Genomic DNA, 18,017 nt, shown 5'->3' with positions numbered 1-18,017 from the left:
CTGGAAACAAGTGAATTGAGAAATGTTTGTCCATCAACAAGTGTGAGAGGAGTCAGAAAGCACAGGCCTGGGCTGGAGAGAAAACTGTGGGAGCTGCCAAGGTACATGTACACATTTCCAAGGGCCCTGGCACATAACAAGCTCTCAGAAAACACTTGCCAAGACACATTTGTGGGCCTTCATGCTAGAAGAACCTGTGGAAGACCTGAAACTGGGGGCAGGAGGGAGGTCTGCCTTAGTCTCATGTTTGCCCTGTGAGTGAGGAGATAAGCCACATCCCAAATAACCAGCCTGTCTCTCCTGGGGAACTCAGAGTCTGTCCGCATTCCCCAGGGCCTTCCTTCCTCTCTGCTCTAGAGGCCACCTTTCTGCATTCTTCCTCACTGCCCACCCTGTTCTCAACACTGCTCACTGCAGAGTGTGTGTGGGGGGGTGTGACCCTGATGAAGATGACCATAAGGAAGAGTGTCTGGGGGCCTGGGGGGATGGCACCCTCCCCAGTACCTTGTCTCTGATGGCCGTTTTCTCCTCCTTTCCAGATGAGCTGCCATATCTCAAGTGTCCTTTGCACACAGTGCTTAAACTCACACCTGTGGCTTATGGTGAGTGCCCCCACCCTCATCTGAGGAAAGACACATAGAGAGCATAAGCATGCTTCCAGTGCATACCATTTGCCCAGCAGAGTCCTGGGGGAGGTTTCTTGGGTGGGTAATTGGATGTCCTGGTGAAGGAAGAATTGGCAATATTAGGATGAGAACAGGGAAGAACTGGGATGGCCTCTAAATCCGGGGCCTGTCCTCAACTTTCTCTGGCTCTACCAAAGCACCAAACATGGAACACTAACCTGTAGAAGAGATCCCCAGAGGGGACCAGAGGAGTAAGTGTGGGTTGGGCCAGATTGAAGAAAGATCTCAAAGACCAGCCTGGTCAGTTTAGACTGTCTCTTGGGACATTGGTTTGCTATGAAATATTTATGAGCAGTGGAGAGAGAGACTCAAATATCTTCTGGGGTGTGAATAGGGAAGACAGTGCACTGAAGCCCAGAGTAAGTTGCAATCCACAGGGATGGAGCTAAGGGGGGCTTCCACAGGCATTGGGCCACCTCTGACAGCACCCAGTGATACCACTCTCCTTTTTCTTCAGGCTCTCAGAACCTCTTTGTGACCTTCCACACCTCTGTTGTTGCCATAATCATTTTGTCCTCTAAATAAACTTTACCTGGGACTGATTGCCCCAAGGCAATGGCCCCAGGACTCTTCCACCACTTCAGCACTGTTAAGTGCTGGTCCACAGGGCTCCATCACTATTATATAGATTAGATTGCTGTCTCACAGGGCACAAGAGTTGGGGGAGTCCCCAGAGATCATCTATTCTCATCTCCTTTCCATTCAAAGTTGAGCAACTGAGGCTCAGAGAACTCTGAGACTATTAGGGGCAACTGGGAGAACATCCCATTGGCTTCTCTTAGACCTGGTGTCTTCCCCATACAACACACAGCTGGTCTGCATTCCCCTCCCTACAGAGTAGTCACAATCTGCACACTGTGTGAAGCTCAGGGTATGGGTAGTGATGGGTGAGGGAGCGAATGACAACTCAGGGAAGATCTGTACATACCTTGGGGGCTTATGGATGGACTGGTTGTTCTTTTCTGAGGCTGCAAAGTGGAGTCCATCTACCTGAACGTGGAAGCCGTAAACACACATCGGGAGAAACCTGAGGTAGGTGAGGGACTCTGTGGCCTAAGCTGGCACATGGTGAAAGCACCCACCTGCACAGAAAGGCCACCCCAATCCCACAGAGCTTGTTTCATACCAAGGTAGAATAACCAGCACCCAGAAATGCGGGAACCGTGGCCCAGGCCTGAGGTGCCATAGAGATGCAGGGCTAGAGCAACACCTACTCCAAAGTCCTCTGGTTGAGATTCCCCAGGGGCTTGCCTGAGAAAAAGATCCAGGCCTGGCTGAAGGAGAGGAGCCTGGCAGTGAGAACAAGAGGCAGAAGAGGGGCTGGGTCTCCACAGTGCTGGCTCTTTCCTATTAATCCTGGGCTCTCTCCTCTCAGAATGTGGACATCACCCGAGAACCTGAGGAAGCTCTGGACACTGTCCCTGCCCACTACTGAGCCCTTTCCAAGAAATCAAACTGCCTTTGCTCTCACTGTCTCCCACTTTTAAGAGCTGCTATTCTTGCAATTCTCCTACCTTAAGACCCTGGACTTGGCCTACAGGTCTTGATTTCTAGCTACAACCAAGGAGCTGTCTAGCTGTGAATGAAACTTTCTTAATTGCTAAACACTTATCAATAAAGATTTTTCTTGCTGCCCACAAAAGGGGAGAGGAAGTCATTGTGAGTCTTCTCCCACAGGATCTTCTTAAGATCCCAACCTTGTGAAATTCTTCTGGTGCTGTGGGGTATGGAATGGATGAGGACTTCCTGAAGGGAAGGGTTCTGAGGTAGCACCTCTAAAAGTGAGGGAGGAGATTAAGTCTCTATGAGTACATATGGGCCTTGTTCCTTGGTGGGCAGCATGGCTGAGGACCTGACACTTTCATTCCTACACTCAGAAGAATCTGTACCTGGACCACAGTGTTCCTCTCTTCTCCAACTCCTGCTGCCATCCTGAGTGATTTCACTGTCCATACAAATTGTCCAAATAATACCCTGGCCTCCAAGTCCCCTGACCCCCTCAACTCTAGTGACCATTTCCCCCTCAGCCATTCACTCCATGGATCTTGGCATCATCTAGACATCCCGCCCCCAGTATGATTTCTTTTTTTTTTTAATATTTTATTTATTTGACAGAGAGAGACACAGCGAGAAAGGGAACACAAGCAGGGGGAGTGGGAGAAGGAGAAGCAGGCTTCCCACTGAGCAGGGAGCCCAATGTGGGGCTCGATCCCAGGACCCTGGGATCATGACCTGAGCCGAAGGCAGACACTTAACGACTGAGCCACCCAGGTGCCCCTCCAGTATGATTCCTTAAATACAAGGATCCCACTATCTGACCACTGGCCCCAAGTCCTTACAACTCTGTCATCCACAGGATCCCTAGAAACATGCCTCCCACATAGTGGGCATGTGTGTAGTATTTCTTGAATGAACAATATTTGTCTTGTACTGCATCAAGAGTATAATCTTTTGATTCCTCCATTGTCTTCCAATCCACCAGTTCTCTTCCTCCTCATTGTTCTACCATCCCTAGCCAGATTAAATCTTATGTTCCATTTCTTCAGCCACACTCCATGCATCTAGGTATCAGCAACCCAGTGGTGAAGAGACAGACACTCATATACTCACTGCCTTGATTCCTTTGTTCTTCCATCATAGCCACCAGCAAGACCCAAACCTTGTATAATCTACATTACTTTTTTGGGAGGATCTACTGCTTGAAACAAACCTACGTTTATCTGCTTCCACAGCCACCCTTAAATCCTGTTCAGTCAGGGTCACCCTCTATTTCCCGGCACTCTATCCCATCCCACCTTCTCAGGCATGGGCTACTTCAGTCAATTCTTGACTATTCTATATCTATCTCCTGTCCTTTATTGGCTTTTACCCCCACACTCTCTGCAACATGCTCAGATCTCTCTCTCTCTTATCTCAAGAAAACCCTCCCTTGTTCCTGTGTCAACATCTAGTCCCACTTTATCTCTCCATTCTTATACAAATGTCTCAAAATGAATCTATATTTACTGTCCAGAACCCTCTCCCTCTGCCTTCTATTCTAGGCTTTTCCCCCCTATATCTTTGCTCTATCTATAATCCCCTTGCCTGCCATGCTCTCTCCAGGTCTCTATCCCACTGAAATCATACTTTCATTTTAGCCTAAAGCTGCAGCCCACCTTCTTTGAAGAGCTACACTGATCTCTAGTTCTTCTATGAACCTGTAATGTCACTCACAACAACCTAAGCACAATAAAAGATAGACAAAAACCTCCAATTCATCTTGCAAATTTAATGTAACTCTGATACCAAAATATGACAGCACACAAGAAGCAAACAACAAAGTAGGATCAGCAAGCAGATTTTTCATAGCGTGTCACCCTCAGCTAATTGATAATATCTGCTTATACTGCTGTGTGGACAAAAATTCCAAGGATGTACCTTGGCTCCTTGGGAAGAACTGCTGCAATTCATTAGCCGTATCTGTAAACCTGGGAAATACACCTGAAAACAAAACACCAAACACGAACACATTTTAGCACCAAATATACTGTTTTCTCATACTTCCTTCATTGTCCTCATCTTCCCACCCAAACCTCCCACTTTGGGGTTTCTTATAACATTTCTCAGCTCTTATATCCATTCCCATGGGCCATGGCTGTGGCAATGTTGTAATTACCTGAAACCTCACTAGCCATAGGAGAAGCTACAGGCACCAAGGCTGGTGGCTCCACCACCAAAGCCAGCACCATTTCTTGGTCCACCGCCAAAGCCAGCACCACTGCTTGGTCCACTGCTGAAGCCAGCACCTGTGCTTGGTCCACTGCCGAAGCCAATGATAGAACTGGGTCCACCATTGAAGCTGGTGCTGGTGCAGGGTTCGCCAATATAGCCAGTGCTGGTGTTGGAACCACTGCCAAAGCCAATGATGGTACTTGGTCCTCCGTTGAAGCCGTTATTAGGCCCAGCACCAAAGCCATCACTGATGCTGAGGCCACCACTAAAGCCAGCACTTGTATCAAGTGTGCTGTTAAAACCAGCATTGGTGCCCAGTCCATCACCAAAGCCATTGCTCGAGATCAGTCCACCACCAAAGCCAGCACTGGTGCTCAGTCCACTACCGAAGATAGCACTGGTCCCTGGTCCACTACCGAAGCCAGCACTGGTGCTCAGTCCACCACTAAATCCAGCACTGGTGCTTAACCCATTGCCAAAGATGAAACCAGTAGTCACACTGGATCCATCACCAAAACTAGCACTGGTAGCACCACTAAAGCAGGTGCTAGTGCTAGGATGGCCACCACAGCATAGGTTGGTGTTAGACACACTGCCAAAGCAGAGGCTAGTGCTGGGAAATCCACCAAAGCCAATGCTGGTACTAGGAGCAATGCCAAAGTCAGTAGTGGTGCTAAGTGCCCCACTAAAGTCAGCACTGGTGCTGAACACACCGCCAAAGCCAGAGATGGTGCTGGGTGCACTGCTGAAGCTGGCACTAGTGCTGGCAGCACTGTTAAAACCAGCACTGGTGTTGAGTGCACCACCAAAGCCAACACTGGTGCTGAATGCACCACCAAAGCTGGCACCAGTGCTGGGAGAGCCACCAAAGCAGATGCTGGTGCTTAGTGTACCACCAAAGTCAGCGCTGGTGCTAGAAGAGCCACCAAAGGAGACACTGGTGCTGAGTACTCCATCAAAACCAGTGGTGGTGCTAGGAGAGCTGCCAAAGCAGATACTGGTAGTAAGTGTGCCACCAAAGCTGGCACCAGAGTTGGGAGAGCCACCAAAGCAGACACTAGTGCTCAGTGTGCCACCAAATCCAGTGCTGGTGCTAAGTGCACCACTAAAAACTGTGCTGGTTCTGGGTATACTGCCAAAGCTGCTACTGGTAATGAGTGCACCACTGAAGCCAGCAGTGGTGCTGAGTGTGCCTCCAAAGCCAGAGCTGGCTCCACCACTGAAACTGGGACTGCTGCTGAGTGGGACACTGAAACTGGAGCTGACCCCACCACCAAAGCTGGCACTGTTACAAGATGTGCCACCAAAGCTAATGCAGGCTTCACTGTTGAAACTAGAGCTGGTGCTGGCTGCACCACTGAAGCTAATGCTGGCTGCACCACTGAAACTAGTGCTAGTGCTGGGTATGCCACTAAAGCAAATGCTGGCTGTACTGCTGAAGCTGGCACTGGTCCTGGATGTGCCACCAAAGCTAATGCCAGCTCTGCCACCAAAGCCACCACTGGGGCTGGGCGCACCACTGAAGCTAATACTAGCACTATCGCTGAAGGTAGCCCTGGTGCTAGCTCCTCTGCTGAAGTCGATGTTGGTGCTGGCTTCTGCATTTTCTTGGGCTCTGGTCTCAATTTCAAATGAAAATCTGTTCCAGGACTGAGCATCATCGCCTAACTCTTCCCTTGTTAGGCAGTCGATATCCATGTCATCCCAATTCCAGGGCCCAGCCACAGCTTCCTCTCCAATCCCCATTTGGGCTCTTGCCTCAGCCCTTGCCTCAGCCTCAGCTGCAGCCACAGCTGCAGCTTGGACTTCCATCTCCACTGCCTCCCGGTACTGAGCAGCCCAGTCCTTGGGGTCTTTCTTCTGTACCTGAAATGGGAATGATAATCAATATAAGGACAATAACATTTGTAATTATGCATTAGGTACACACTATGAGCTTTGTATAAAATCAATAGCCGTATTTTTTTTAAGATTTTATTTATTTATTTGACAGAGAGAGAGAGAGACAGTGAGAGAGGGAACACAAGCAAGGGGAGCGGGAGAGGGAGAAGCAGGCTCCCCGCAGAGCAGGGAGCCCGATGTGGGGCTCAATCCCAGGACCCTGGGATCATGACCTGAGCCGAAGGCAGCTGCTTAACAACTGAGCCACCAGCACTCCAGCCGTATTTTTTTTTTTTAATTCTTAGCTTTCTGGGGCTCTATCAGTCCTGAGATCCAATTTCAGCTCTGATAACTAAGGTGCTGTGTGACCTTGGACAAGTTACTTAACCTCACTGAGAAGATGGGAAATGAAAAGAAAGTATGTTATGGATTGGATGTTTGTGTCTCTCCCTCCAAATTCATATGTTAAAGCATCAGCCCCCAGTGTGACTATATTTGGAGACTGGGCCTTTATAGAAGTAGAGTTAAATGAGGTCATAACGGTGGGTCCAATAAGATTAGTGTTTTTATAAGAGGCTCTTTCTCAACCATGTGAGAACACAGCAAGAAGACATTCATATGCAAGCCAGAGGGAGAGGCTTCATCAGAAACTGACACTGCTGGACTTTGATCTCAGACTTCCAGCCTCCAGAACCATGAGAAAATAAATTTCTGTTGTTTAAGCCACCCAGTCTGTATTATTTTGTTAAGACAGTGCAAGCAGACTAACACAAATTATGAAAGAAAGAATGAAACAAAGTAAACTTTATGTTCGACAGCATTCTCAGACATCAGTGAAGTTCCATACACTTATATACTAACTGCAGGCTGCCCTGTACCTAACTATCCCTGCACACAGTGTGCCTCAGCTAGGGTACCCTTAATATGACAAGTCAGGGCAGCTCTCCTATTACCTTGCATGCAAACTTGAGGACTTTCATCTTGCTAGTCTCATGGTAGGAGCGCAAGCCCCAGAAGAACTCATATTCAGGTGGTCTGCTGTTAGGGACCCTCTTGTACTCCAGATACCTTAGAGAAAGGAAATGAAACTTGCTTCTAACCAAACAAATCTGTTGTGCAACCACTGGGCACCAGGTGGCAACTTCCTTCAAATACTAAACTCAGCTCCTGGAGAAGGATTTCTAAGACCTTCCTTCCCCAGACTCACTCCCAAACACAGTTCATGGTATTGGTCTCCAATATTGAGTCATTTCCCTTTGGACCTGTGCAAGGCAGTCACTTGATGCTTCAGAGAAGGCATGTATAGGGCATGATGTCACAGGAAGGCCAAAGTATCTTGCCACCTGTGAGGAGTAAACCCAAGTTCCTATTGGGTGTGTTGTAAACAGAGGAGCCATTCTTCAGGCACCCTGCTCTGAGCACACCCCAAAGCCAGGGCCTTGTCTTTGGTCTAGCCCAGTCCTGGAACTGTCCACTCATGGGAATTGTGGACAGGATTCATTTCTAGGGCATAGGATACCCATACTACCTCTAAAGCTAGTGTAATAAAAGAGCTGTTTGAGCACTTTCTGAACCAGACCAGCACACTCGGAACACTTCAGGGCCAGACAAAGCCCCCAAACACCACTTACTTCTGCTTCACAAACTCGTCTGTGATGAGCTTCCTTACTTCCCCAAAGAGCGAGTGCCTCACCCTGACAATGGGAAAAATAACCCATAAGCAGAAATGAAAACTTCCCAGATGAGGGAAGAGGCATTTCTCAACATGGAAGAAACCTCTCTAGCACATGCAGCAGTCCCAGTGAAGCCAGGAAAGTAGTAAACACATGGTCACTAGAAGCAGCAAGTTGAGGCCAGCTGGTTCTTTGTCAGGGATGCCCCTTAAGTTCTATCCTCTATCTCAGCTTAGAATGACATAGGGGTGGGAAGATGCAGAGAGTTCAGGACCATATCACCCATCCACCCAGGTCAGAGCCCTGGACCCTCTACCCAGTCCAGCACCCCCACCCACTCCACCAGACCACCAAGCTGATGCAGTCCTGGGGCCATCCTCTCTTTCCAAACGACAACATGGACAGCAAGCGCTGAGAGAGCCCAATCATACCCAGGGCGCAGCCCCAGCTTGTGCAGCACCTCCCAGATGACAGCTGCAAGGGGAGGCAAAAGGAGACAGGGACAGAAAATGAATATGTAGAATTCCAACTGTGCCACCCATTCAGCTGCATGCCCAGCCACTCACCCTCACTGGCCTTGTTGCCATTCATAAAAATGACAGAATCACCATGAGAAGACCTAGTTTGGGTGTGTCCTTGGTCCTAGGGGAATAACAAGGTAGAGAGAAGGTTTATGTCCAGCGGCCATCTGCAAAAAACACACCAGCCAGCTCACTAGGCTATCCTCTCCCAGATTCCTCAGACGTGACAGAATTCTGCCCAGTCTATGCTTCAAGCTCTATATGACCCTGAGCAAGGCTCTTGGACTCTTGAGTCTCAGTCTCCTATTGAGTAGAAGGGGAAAATCCAATCTTACCCCACCCCAGGTAGCCAAGAGGATGGAAGAATGCCTGTCAACCTGGGACAACCCAGGGACCCAGCCAATGTGAGTCCCTTCTTTCTCTCCCAGACCCCTCTGCCCCAAAAGAATTCTAGGCACAGCCCCAGTGGTGCTCCTGTCCTTCAAGCATCATGATTCACCCACACCAGGAAAACTTTCCTACAGAACCCCACTACCAAAGCCAGTAGGAGGAGACAAGCAATGACAGGGCTGCTTTCCTGGGAAGCTTCTGGAGAAACAGAAAACCTGACAGGAGGATTGCACTGCTCCAGGCTTCTACACCCTTCAGTCAATCATAATCAAGCACCATTACCATGTGCAGGACTCCAACTATGTGCAGGAACTGGAACGGGGACTTTTTAGGTCCTGTCTTCCTGCCTCTCCAAGGAGATGTGGGGAGAGATGACAGGGATGGGGTAGTGCCAGAGACAGAAGTAGAGCCACCCTCCCACCCCAGCCCTTTCCCAGCTTACGTTCCCAGTATGCCTGCGGAAGATTCCTGAGTGCTGATGAGAATATACAAGCTACTTTGCTTATGAATTTCCTTCAGATTGACTCGAAACATCTGCCAAGTAAAAGAATAGCCCGTGAGATCACAAAATTCAGCCTAGGCATCAGTGAGCTTCCTGAGAATCCCACAGTTCCCTGTGTAGCTGGAGTTTTAAGTGTATATGAGAAATCAGTGAGATAGTGCAGGTAAAGCACTTAGCTAAGTGGTCCCCACTACAGAAAACAGGTAAGAAATGTACTATTATCAGCATCACTTCTGTAATTAGTGGGGATTTAGTGAGATAGAGACTAGGGAATGAAAAGGAGAGGTGAGCATTTGAAATACATTACAGGACACATCCAGCATCAGACAGGACTAAGTTGGGAGGATTGAGTCTTAGCTGTGTTTTACCACTGATTTGCTGTATGACCCTGGGCTAGTCTATGTTCCTAGTTGGACCACTGTATGCCCAACTGCATAGTGATGGGGATGGATTAGTGAGTCTTTGTGGTCTATCCCAGAAGGGACATGTATGTCTTTGTTGATTCAAGGCTTCCCCATTGGGCCCATCCCCCAGGGCTGCCCCTTCACCTTCTCCAGATCGTAGCTTGCTTGTTCAATGATCTCTGGGAAATAGTCATCATATTCTTGGATGACATCCTTCAGCATGTCTGTAGGAAGGGTGAGGTGGGAGCAGCTGGGCTGAGCAGGGGCCACAGAGCTGCAGCCCTTTGGCCAGCCTGTGGAGTCAGTGCAGTCTGAGTTCTGAACTGTGTTAATGGGAGATGCCAGCCATGGCAGAGTGTGAGGAGGGCAGGGGAGGACATATGAGAGAATGAAGAGGCTATAAAAGTAAATGGTTACTCCACGGCATGGGAGAGAGGGGAGTAGAGAGATTTCAGTGAGGAAGATTGTTATGACTCTACCTGAGCGCTTGATGGGGATCTTTGTCTGGTCCTTAACCAACAGGTATTTCACCAACTTATTTGCCTGGGAGAAGAGGAATACATGGGGAGATCTCAATATGTTTTTAGAAAACTTGGAAGAATGATAGAAAAGATGGGAGGTGAAAAAGAGAAGAGACTGGACAGCATTGGATTCTTACCCTTTCTTGCAAAATGGCCACGTCTCGGGGTGGCGGAGGCCTCCAGCCCCATGGAATCAACCTGTAATTACTGCCACCTCTCTCATCCCCATTCAGATGCTTTGACTACATCATTAGAAAGAAGGAAGGTCCAGAGTCACCAGGTGAAAGAGATGGCTCTGTTTCCTTACCCTACTTTCTCCTGAAAATTCCCCAAACCCTTCTTGTAGTGGCTCCTGACCTTACAATTGGCCACCCTAAGTCCTAGATTTGTCTTTCACTGTCTTCCAGCCAGGAGTTTCATTTCTGTATCAGGACAGAAGCAACCCAAGGGCAGGACCTGGAGTTCCTCCTCTTCTTTAGGCCACCACTAACTTTGCTAACTCTATCCCTTGGACAAGTCACTTCAGCTCTCTGGGACTCGGTTTCTCATCTGTAAAACTGGGATCTATGATCCCTGGATAGTAGGAGTTACTTTCAAAACATAAAGACACAACCTGTATGACTACCCAAGACCCTGGCACATGGTAACTACTATGTAAATAACAGTTGAATTATATCCAGGTTGTAGCTAAGTGTATGGGTGTATTATTTCCCCCGCCAATCTGTGAACTGTCAGGGAGCAGGAACTATATCACATTCTTCTCAGCATCTCTCACAGCCTATCCAAACACTGGGACTAGCTCAGGGTAAAAAGTCTCAGTAAACTTTTATAGAACAAATGAACAAACTAGGAGGATAGGAATGGAAAAGAAGTGAAAAGTTAAGGATGGTGATGTCAGAGATCTCACCTTTTGGTTCCTCTTGCCCCGGGTCCTGGTTGTAGGCTCCAGACTCAACTGGGCCAGGTAGTCATCTGCCAGGGCCTGGACAGCAGCAGCAACCTGAGTCTCAAGGGCACTTATGTTGGTCTTAAAGGTGGCCATCTTGGCCTGGGCCCCTTGGTCTACAATTTTAGTCTGGTTTTCAGCTCCCTGGGTCTTAGTGGCAGAGTTATGAACCCTGGACCCTCTCTTGACCTGAAGGGCAGCTTCTAGGGCTTGGTTTGTAATCATTTGAGCAGCAAGTGGAACCTCAGAGACCTCATAGGCAGATTTTGGGCCTTTTTTGGCAGCCTTCTTGCCTTTGAATTTTTTGGGCCAGTTAGCTACTGCTGAGACCTCAGTCTGCCTGCTAGCTCTCTCAGCATTTGGGGTCTCTAGGAGTTCAGTGTATTTATGACCTTAACAGTTGCCTTCTTGGCTTCAGAGGCTCTATTAGTTCTGATGCAGGCTGCTGTGGCATGGGTAGTGGCTGCCTCATTATTAATTTGGCCTTGGGTGGTAGCTGTGTGGGTAGTGGTTGGAGCCAATGGAGATAGCAATAGCACTAGTTATGGCCTTATTGGCAGCCTTCTTAGCTTTAGAAACTTTCTTAGACTTAGTGGGGGCTATCAAGGCCTGGGAGTTAGCTGACCCACTGGTAACTGGAGCCTGGATAGCCTGCAGGATGTCTGGTAGGTTTAGGGCCTGCAAGGACGACTTGATCTGTGTAGTGACACTCTCTTTGCCAGTTGGATACTGGGAGCCTTGGGTTGCCTTAGCAGTAACTCTCTTTGTCTTATTGGCTTTCTTAGGCTGAGCAGTGACTGAAGAAGCCTGAGTATTGGCTGCTTCAGTGGTAGCTGAAGCCTGGTTGATCTGGGGGATGATAGGCCGGTTTAAAGCCTGCAAAGTTACTTTAGGCTTGTCAGTGGCAATCACATTGGCAGATGAGACTGTACGGGCAGCAGGTATGGCCTTAGTAATAGCCTTAATAGGGGCCTTCTTGGTCTTGCTTTTCTTAGGCTGGTTGGCAACTGGAGGGTCCATGGCCAGAGGGTCCTTGGTTGCCGCCAAGAGGGTATGCATCAGCAAGACACTGTCCTCTTCTGTGATCTCAGTCTGTATATCTGGAGGAAAGTGAAGCCCCAGGCTCCCAGGGGGAAGCAGAGGGCCCTACACACTTAGGATTATGATCGGCTGAACCATTTGGCCTCCCTACAGCCCACCCTTTCCACGAAGGCCTCCCCTTCCTCTGAGCAGTGATTAAAGGGGAGGATAAGGGAAGAGGGAGGGAGCAGGAGCTAAAGTCAGGCAGGTTTTCCTCTCCCCCTCCTTCACCTTGCAAGGAAGGACAGGTTAGGCAGGAAATTCTTCAACTACAGAGTGGTAGGGGGCTCAAGATCAGTAAATGACCTCAGGACTGGGCAGATGGGCTGGTGAGAATGCAGAGAGGCCTCACCTGGAATGGGAGCATCCTATAACCGCAGTCATTTGTCCTATCCATTTTTCTGAAAGGTCGAGTAACTGCTGAGCCTGAGGGGAAGGGGCCTGAATTAGGGGAGAATAAGAAGGAGAGGGAGACTCACCAGACCTCCCACTATCCTGAAAGAAGGGGGATCTCATCCAACTTTGGTCCCCAAACGCTTCAACTATGGGGTTCTCATATCTAGAAACCCAGACCACCTATCCGAACCCTAGCCCCATTGCCTCCAAGAAACTGCAAGTCAGTTCTACAGCCCCGCCCCTTAAAACACACGCCCCCCACCCCCCACGCCCGTACTGCAACTTAATAGTGCGCATGCGTGCCAACTGGAGCACATGCGCTTTGGTGTACTGGACAGTCTGACCACCTCAATCTCACAGATAACCCCTGCTCTCAGAGAAGCAGAACGTCTCAGTCCTAACGGCATCACATTTCCGTCCAGCCCTTCCCGCAACACCAGCCCGCTCCCTCTGCAGTACTGCTTTGCACCGCCCCTTCCCTAACACCGCCCACTTCTACTCTGCGGTACAAACATGCACCACCCCTTCCCGATATGCCCCCTCCCTCCTTTCTGCAGTACTTCTCCGCACCTCCCCTTTCCTTAATACGCCCGTTCCGTCCTCTCTGCAGTGTGTCCCTGCACTGCCCCTTCCCCCAAACCGCTCCCCCACTTCCACGTTTGCAAGTGACCGGTCCCACCCTTTCTGCGACATCGATACCCCACCCACAGATCCAATGGTATTAACGCTTTTGTGTATTCCTTGTTCCCGAATACTACCAGCTTCTGTCCCTTCCCTTTTCAAACCATAATCAACGAGGTCCTAGCCGTTCTTCGCTTCCGTCTGAGCCATTCTTGCTATTCAAAAGGGATTCTGCCCTTCATTTCTGGGTCCTGATCCCTACTTTCTGTGGCCCAAACCGGATCCTGTCCCCTTTCACCAGCCTACCGGAGTCCTGCCATAGCTTATCACCCTCCCGAACTGGGTTCTGCTCCTTTCTACTGCCTGAACGATTGTTTTATCTTCCCGCAGTCCGAACCGGGTCTGCATCCCTCCTTTCTGCGGCCCGAACAGAGTCCAGATGTTTCCATTATAAGGCCCAAAGGGGATTCTGTCCCCTCTATCTCCCGTACGAAGAGGGTCCAAGCACCTCTAAACCCGACCACATTAATGCAGTTAGCTTCTGAACCCGCAGCAGGTTTTCTTCACCTTAGGGTCTGTGGAGTCAAGCACACTGAAGCCATAGCTCAGAGGCTCCCACAGGGTCTTCACCAAAGCTGGGTACCTTAGCTCACCTCGTCCTCTGGAGTCCAGAAGGCGTCCGCTCTCTCCAAGCCTCTCCTTAGGTCTGAGCTTGTTGGCTTCCCCTCCCCAGCCGGAAGTGGTCCTGTCTTTTTCCACCTCCAGAGGGGTCTCCTTCCCTGCTTGTCAACCTCCTCCTTCACTCACTGCTTCCAACTTTCCATTCTCCTCAGTGTGGTCTCTTTTCTGCTTACTATCGGTTATTCAGTAATCGCTCTTTCCTAGTCCCATTTGATTTCTCTATCCCCCACCCTGTATCCCCATTCTTATTTGATGGCTCTGTTCCCCCCTAAGAGGACTGTGCTTCTCTGAGCTCCCACATCCCTTCCTACAGCCCCCTCTATGCCAACATTAATTACAGAGTGTGTTGTTGTAGTGTGTGTCTGGGTCTCTCTCCCCAGGAGCTGTTCTGGGGACAGGGGACCAGGTCATATTCCTTTCCCTCTCTCAAGTATGACCAGATTAAGACATTTAGAGGCTCTAAACAGTAAGAGATAGGGTGCCCCCCACATCATATACAATTCAGAATAAAAATAGTAAAGGTAAGAAAGGCTACCATTTTTTTTTATATCCCCGATGACTATATTGATGCTTTAAATGAATATCAACTTATCTGAAAAATTTTACTGGGACCATGTTCCTCCTTTCCTGGTACACTAAGCAACTACTTAGACTCTCTCTTGTAAAATGGAGCACTACTCCCCAGTGCAGCAAACAGTTCTCCTAGAGCATTTATTTATTCACTCAATCCTTAATTATACATTGGGTATACAGCTATGTCAAGGCGCTCACTGGATATGGGCAAACAAAGACAAGTAAGATAGTATGCTTGTCCCTAAAGAAGTCAGATCTATTTTTTTCTAAATATTGTTTTAAATAGGTTACTTTTTAAGTTTTTATTTTAATTCCAGTTAGTTAACATACAGTGTGATATTAACTTCAGGTGTACAAATATGTGATTCAATACTTCCATACATCACCCTGTGCTCATCACAAGTGCACTCCTCAATCCCCATCACCTAATTTAACAGATCCCCCTACCAATCTACCCTATGGTAACCATAAGTTTGTTCTCTATAATTAAGTCTGTTTCTTGATTTCTCTCTCTTGCTCCTTCTCTTTTTTCCCTTTTTGTTTTGTTTCTTAAATACCACACATGACTGAAATCATATGATATTTGACTTTCTCTGATTGACTTAATATTGCTTAGCATTATACTCTCTAGATCCATCCATGTCATTGCAAATGACAAGATTTCATTTTGTATGGCTGAATAATATCCCATTGTATGTATCTACCACATCTTCTTTATCCATTCATCAAACCATTGACACTCTGCTCCCATATTCTCCCTATTATAAATAATGCTTCTATAAACATAAGGGTACATGTATCCCTTTGAATTAGTGGTTTTGTGTTCTTTGGGTAAATGCCCATTAGTACAATCGTTGGATGATAAGGTAGTTCTATTTTTAACTTTTTGAGGAACTTCCATTCTATTTTCCATAGTGGATGCACACCAATTTTTACTCCCACCAACAGTGCACTAGTGTTCCTTTTTCTCCACATCCTTGCCAACACCTGCTGTTTCTTGTGTTACAGGTTTTAGCCATTCTAACAGGTGTGAGGTGATAGCTCACTGTAGTTTTGATTTGCATTTCCCTGATAAGGGATGATGAGCATTTTTTCGGTGTGTTGGTCATCTATATGTCATCTTTGGAGAAATGTCTATTTCTGTTTTCTGCCCATTTTTTTAAATTGGATTATTTGGTGGTTTGGGGAGGTGTTGAGTTGTATACATTCCTTGTATATTTTGGATACCAACCCTTTATCGGATATGTAATTTGCAAATATCTTCTCCCATTATGAGGTTGCCTTTTAGTTTTGTTGATTGTTTCCTTCACTGTGTAGAAGCTTCTTATTTTGATGTAGTCCCAATAGTTTATTTTTGCTTTTTTTCCACCCTTGCCTCTGGAAATATATCTAGTAAGAAGTTGCTATTGCGAATGTCAAAAAGTTATTGCCTGTGTTCTCTTTTACATTTTTTTAAATGATTTCAGGTCTCACAGTTACGTCTTTAATCTATTTTGAATTTATTTTTGTGTATGATATAAGGAAGTGGTCCAGTTTCATTCTTTGCATGTTGCTGTCCAGTTTTCCCAACACCATTTGTTGAAGAGACTGTCTTTTTCTCATTGGATATTCTTTCCTGCTTTGTCTAAGATTAACTGACCATATAGCTGTGGGTTCATTTCTGGATTTTCTATTCTGCTCCAAGGATCTATGTGTCCGTTTTTGTGCCAGCACCATACTGTTTTGTTCACTACAGCTTTGTAATATAACTTGAAGTCTGGAATTGTGATGCCTCCAGCTTTGTTTTTCTTTTAAATGTTGCTTTGGCTATTCAGGTCTTTTGTGGTTCTATACAAATTTTAGGATTGTTTGTTCTAGCTCTGTGAAAAATGCTGTTAGTATTTTGATAGGGATTGCATTAAATGTGTAGATTGCTTTGGATAGTATAGACATTTTAACAGTATTTGTTCTTCCAAGCCATGAGCATGGAATGTCGTTCCATTTATTTGTGTCTTCTTCAATTGCTGTCATCAATACTTTATAGTTTCAGAGTTCAGGTCTTTCACCTCCTTGGTTAGGTTTATTCCTAGATGTCTTATTATTTTTGGAGCAATTTTTAATGGGATTTTTTCCTTTAATTTCTCTTTCTGTTGCTTCATTATTGGTATATAGAAATGTAACAAGTATGTCCACAATTATTTTGTATTCTGTGACTTTATTGAATTCATGTATCAGGTCTAGCAACTTTTTGATGGAATATTTCTGGTTTTCTCTATAGAGTATCATGTCACCTGTAAATAGTGCTTCTTCCTTGCCTGTTCATATGCCTTTTATTTCTTTTTATTGTCTGATTACTGTAGCTAAGACTTCCAGTATTATGTTAAATAGCAGTGGTGAGAGTGGACATCTCTGTCTTGCTCCTGACTGAAAAGGAAAAGCTCTCAGTTTTGTTTTGTTTTGTTTCCCCTCGAAGATGATATTAGCTCTTGGTTTCCATATAGGGCATTTATTATGTTGAGGTATGTTTATTCTAAACTTACTTTGTTGAGGGTTGTTGTCATGAATGTATGTTGTACTTTGTCAAATGTTTTTTCTGCATCTATTGAAATGATCATATGGTACTTATCCTTTTTTTATTAATGTGCTGTATCACACTGATTGATTTGTGAGTATTGAACCAACTTTGCAAGATATGAATGAACCCCACTTGATCATGATGAATGACTTTTTAATGTATTGCTGGATTCAATTTGCTAATATTTTATTTAGAATTTTTGCACATAAGTTCATCAGGAATATTGGCCTGTAGATCACCTTTTCAGTGGAGTCCTTATCTGGTTTTGATATCAGTGTAATGCTGGCCTTATAGAATGAATTTGGACATTTTCCTTCGTTTTCTATTTTTTGAATCATTTGAAAAGGATAGGTATTAAGTATTCTTTAAATGTTTCATAGAATTTGCCTGTAACTCCATCTGGCCCTGGACTTTTGTTTGTTGGGAGACATTTGCTTACTGATTCAATTTCTTTGCTGGTTATGGGTTTCTTCAAGTTTTCTAATTCTTACTCTTTCAGTTTTGGTAATTTATATGTTTCTCAACATTTATCCATTTCTTACAGATTGTCCACTTTGTTGGCATAGAGTTTTCATAATATTGTCTTATAATTCTTTGTATTTTGTGCTGTTGCTTGTTATTTCTCCTCTCTTGTTTTTTATCTTATTTATTTGGGTCCTTTCTTTTATCTTTTTGACAAGTCTGGCTAGAGGTTTATCAATTTTATTGATATTTTCAAAGAACCAGTTCCTGGGTTTATTGATCTGTTCTAATTATTTTTTTTAATTTTTAGGTTCTATATCATCTATTTCTGCTTGAATCTTTATTACTTCCATCCATCTGCTGGCTTTATGCTTCACTTGTTCTTTTTTTACCTCCTTTAAGTGTAAGTTTTGGT

General features: G+C 46.3%; 2 protein-coding genes and 1 non-coding gene across 10 annotated transcripts in view; 1 reads left to right on the top strand and 2 right to left on the bottom strand.

Annotated features, from left to right (window-relative positions):
- Positions 1-10,481, top strand: part of PFKFB1 (6-phosphofructo-2-kinase/fructose-2,6-biphosphatase 1) — a 102,411-nt gene extending 91,930 nt beyond the window's left edge. For 5 of the 8 annotated variants that reach the window (XM_073889252.1, XM_073889251.1, XM_073889247.1 and 2 more), the window contains 3 exons: positions 540-602; positions 1,654-1,718; positions 2,062-2,632. In XM_073889252.1, the coding sequence (XP_073745353.1) occupies positions 540-602; positions 1,654-1,680 (90 nt within the window). In that variant the 3' untranslated portion in view covers positions 1,681-1,718; positions 2,062-2,632. The other 3 variants (XM_073889253.1, XM_073889249.1, XM_073889250.1) reach the window with 2 other exon arrangements.
- On the bottom strand, positions 4,037-14,106 carry TRO (trophinin). The gene is given in 16 exon segments (XM_073889245.1): positions 4,037-4,166; positions 4,342-6,263; positions 7,232-7,346; positions 7,910-7,972; positions 8,383-8,425; positions 8,518-8,556; positions 8,559-8,593; positions 9,305-9,396; positions 9,913-10,061; positions 10,248-10,311; positions 10,427-10,531; positions 11,197-11,618; positions 11,621-11,756; positions 11,758-12,381; positions 12,668-12,741; positions 13,986-14,106. Coding segments are annotated over 14 exon segments (3,843 nt in total). The 5' UTR covers positions 12,713-12,741; positions 13,986-14,106; the 3' UTR covers positions 4,037-4,166; positions 4,342-4,352.
- On the bottom strand, positions 7,577-7,705 carry LOC112808800 (small nucleolar RNA SNORA11). Its single transcript, XR_003204434.1, has one exon. It is a non-coding gene; the product is annotated as a small nucleolar RNA SNORA11 (small nucleolar RNA).
- Positions 14,107-18,017: the final 3,911 nt, after the last annotated feature.

This window comes from Callorhinus ursinus, unplaced genomic scaffold (assembly GCF_003265705.2).
Source record: "Callorhinus ursinus isolate GAN/ISIS: 27379988/994484 unplaced genomic scaffold, GSC_fseal_2.0 scaffold104, whole genome shotgun sequence".
Classification (NCBI taxonomy): Eukaryota; Metazoa; Chordata; class Mammalia; order Carnivora; family Otariidae; genus Callorhinus; species Callorhinus ursinus.
This window is presented reverse-complemented; position numbering and strand designations above follow the sequence as displayed.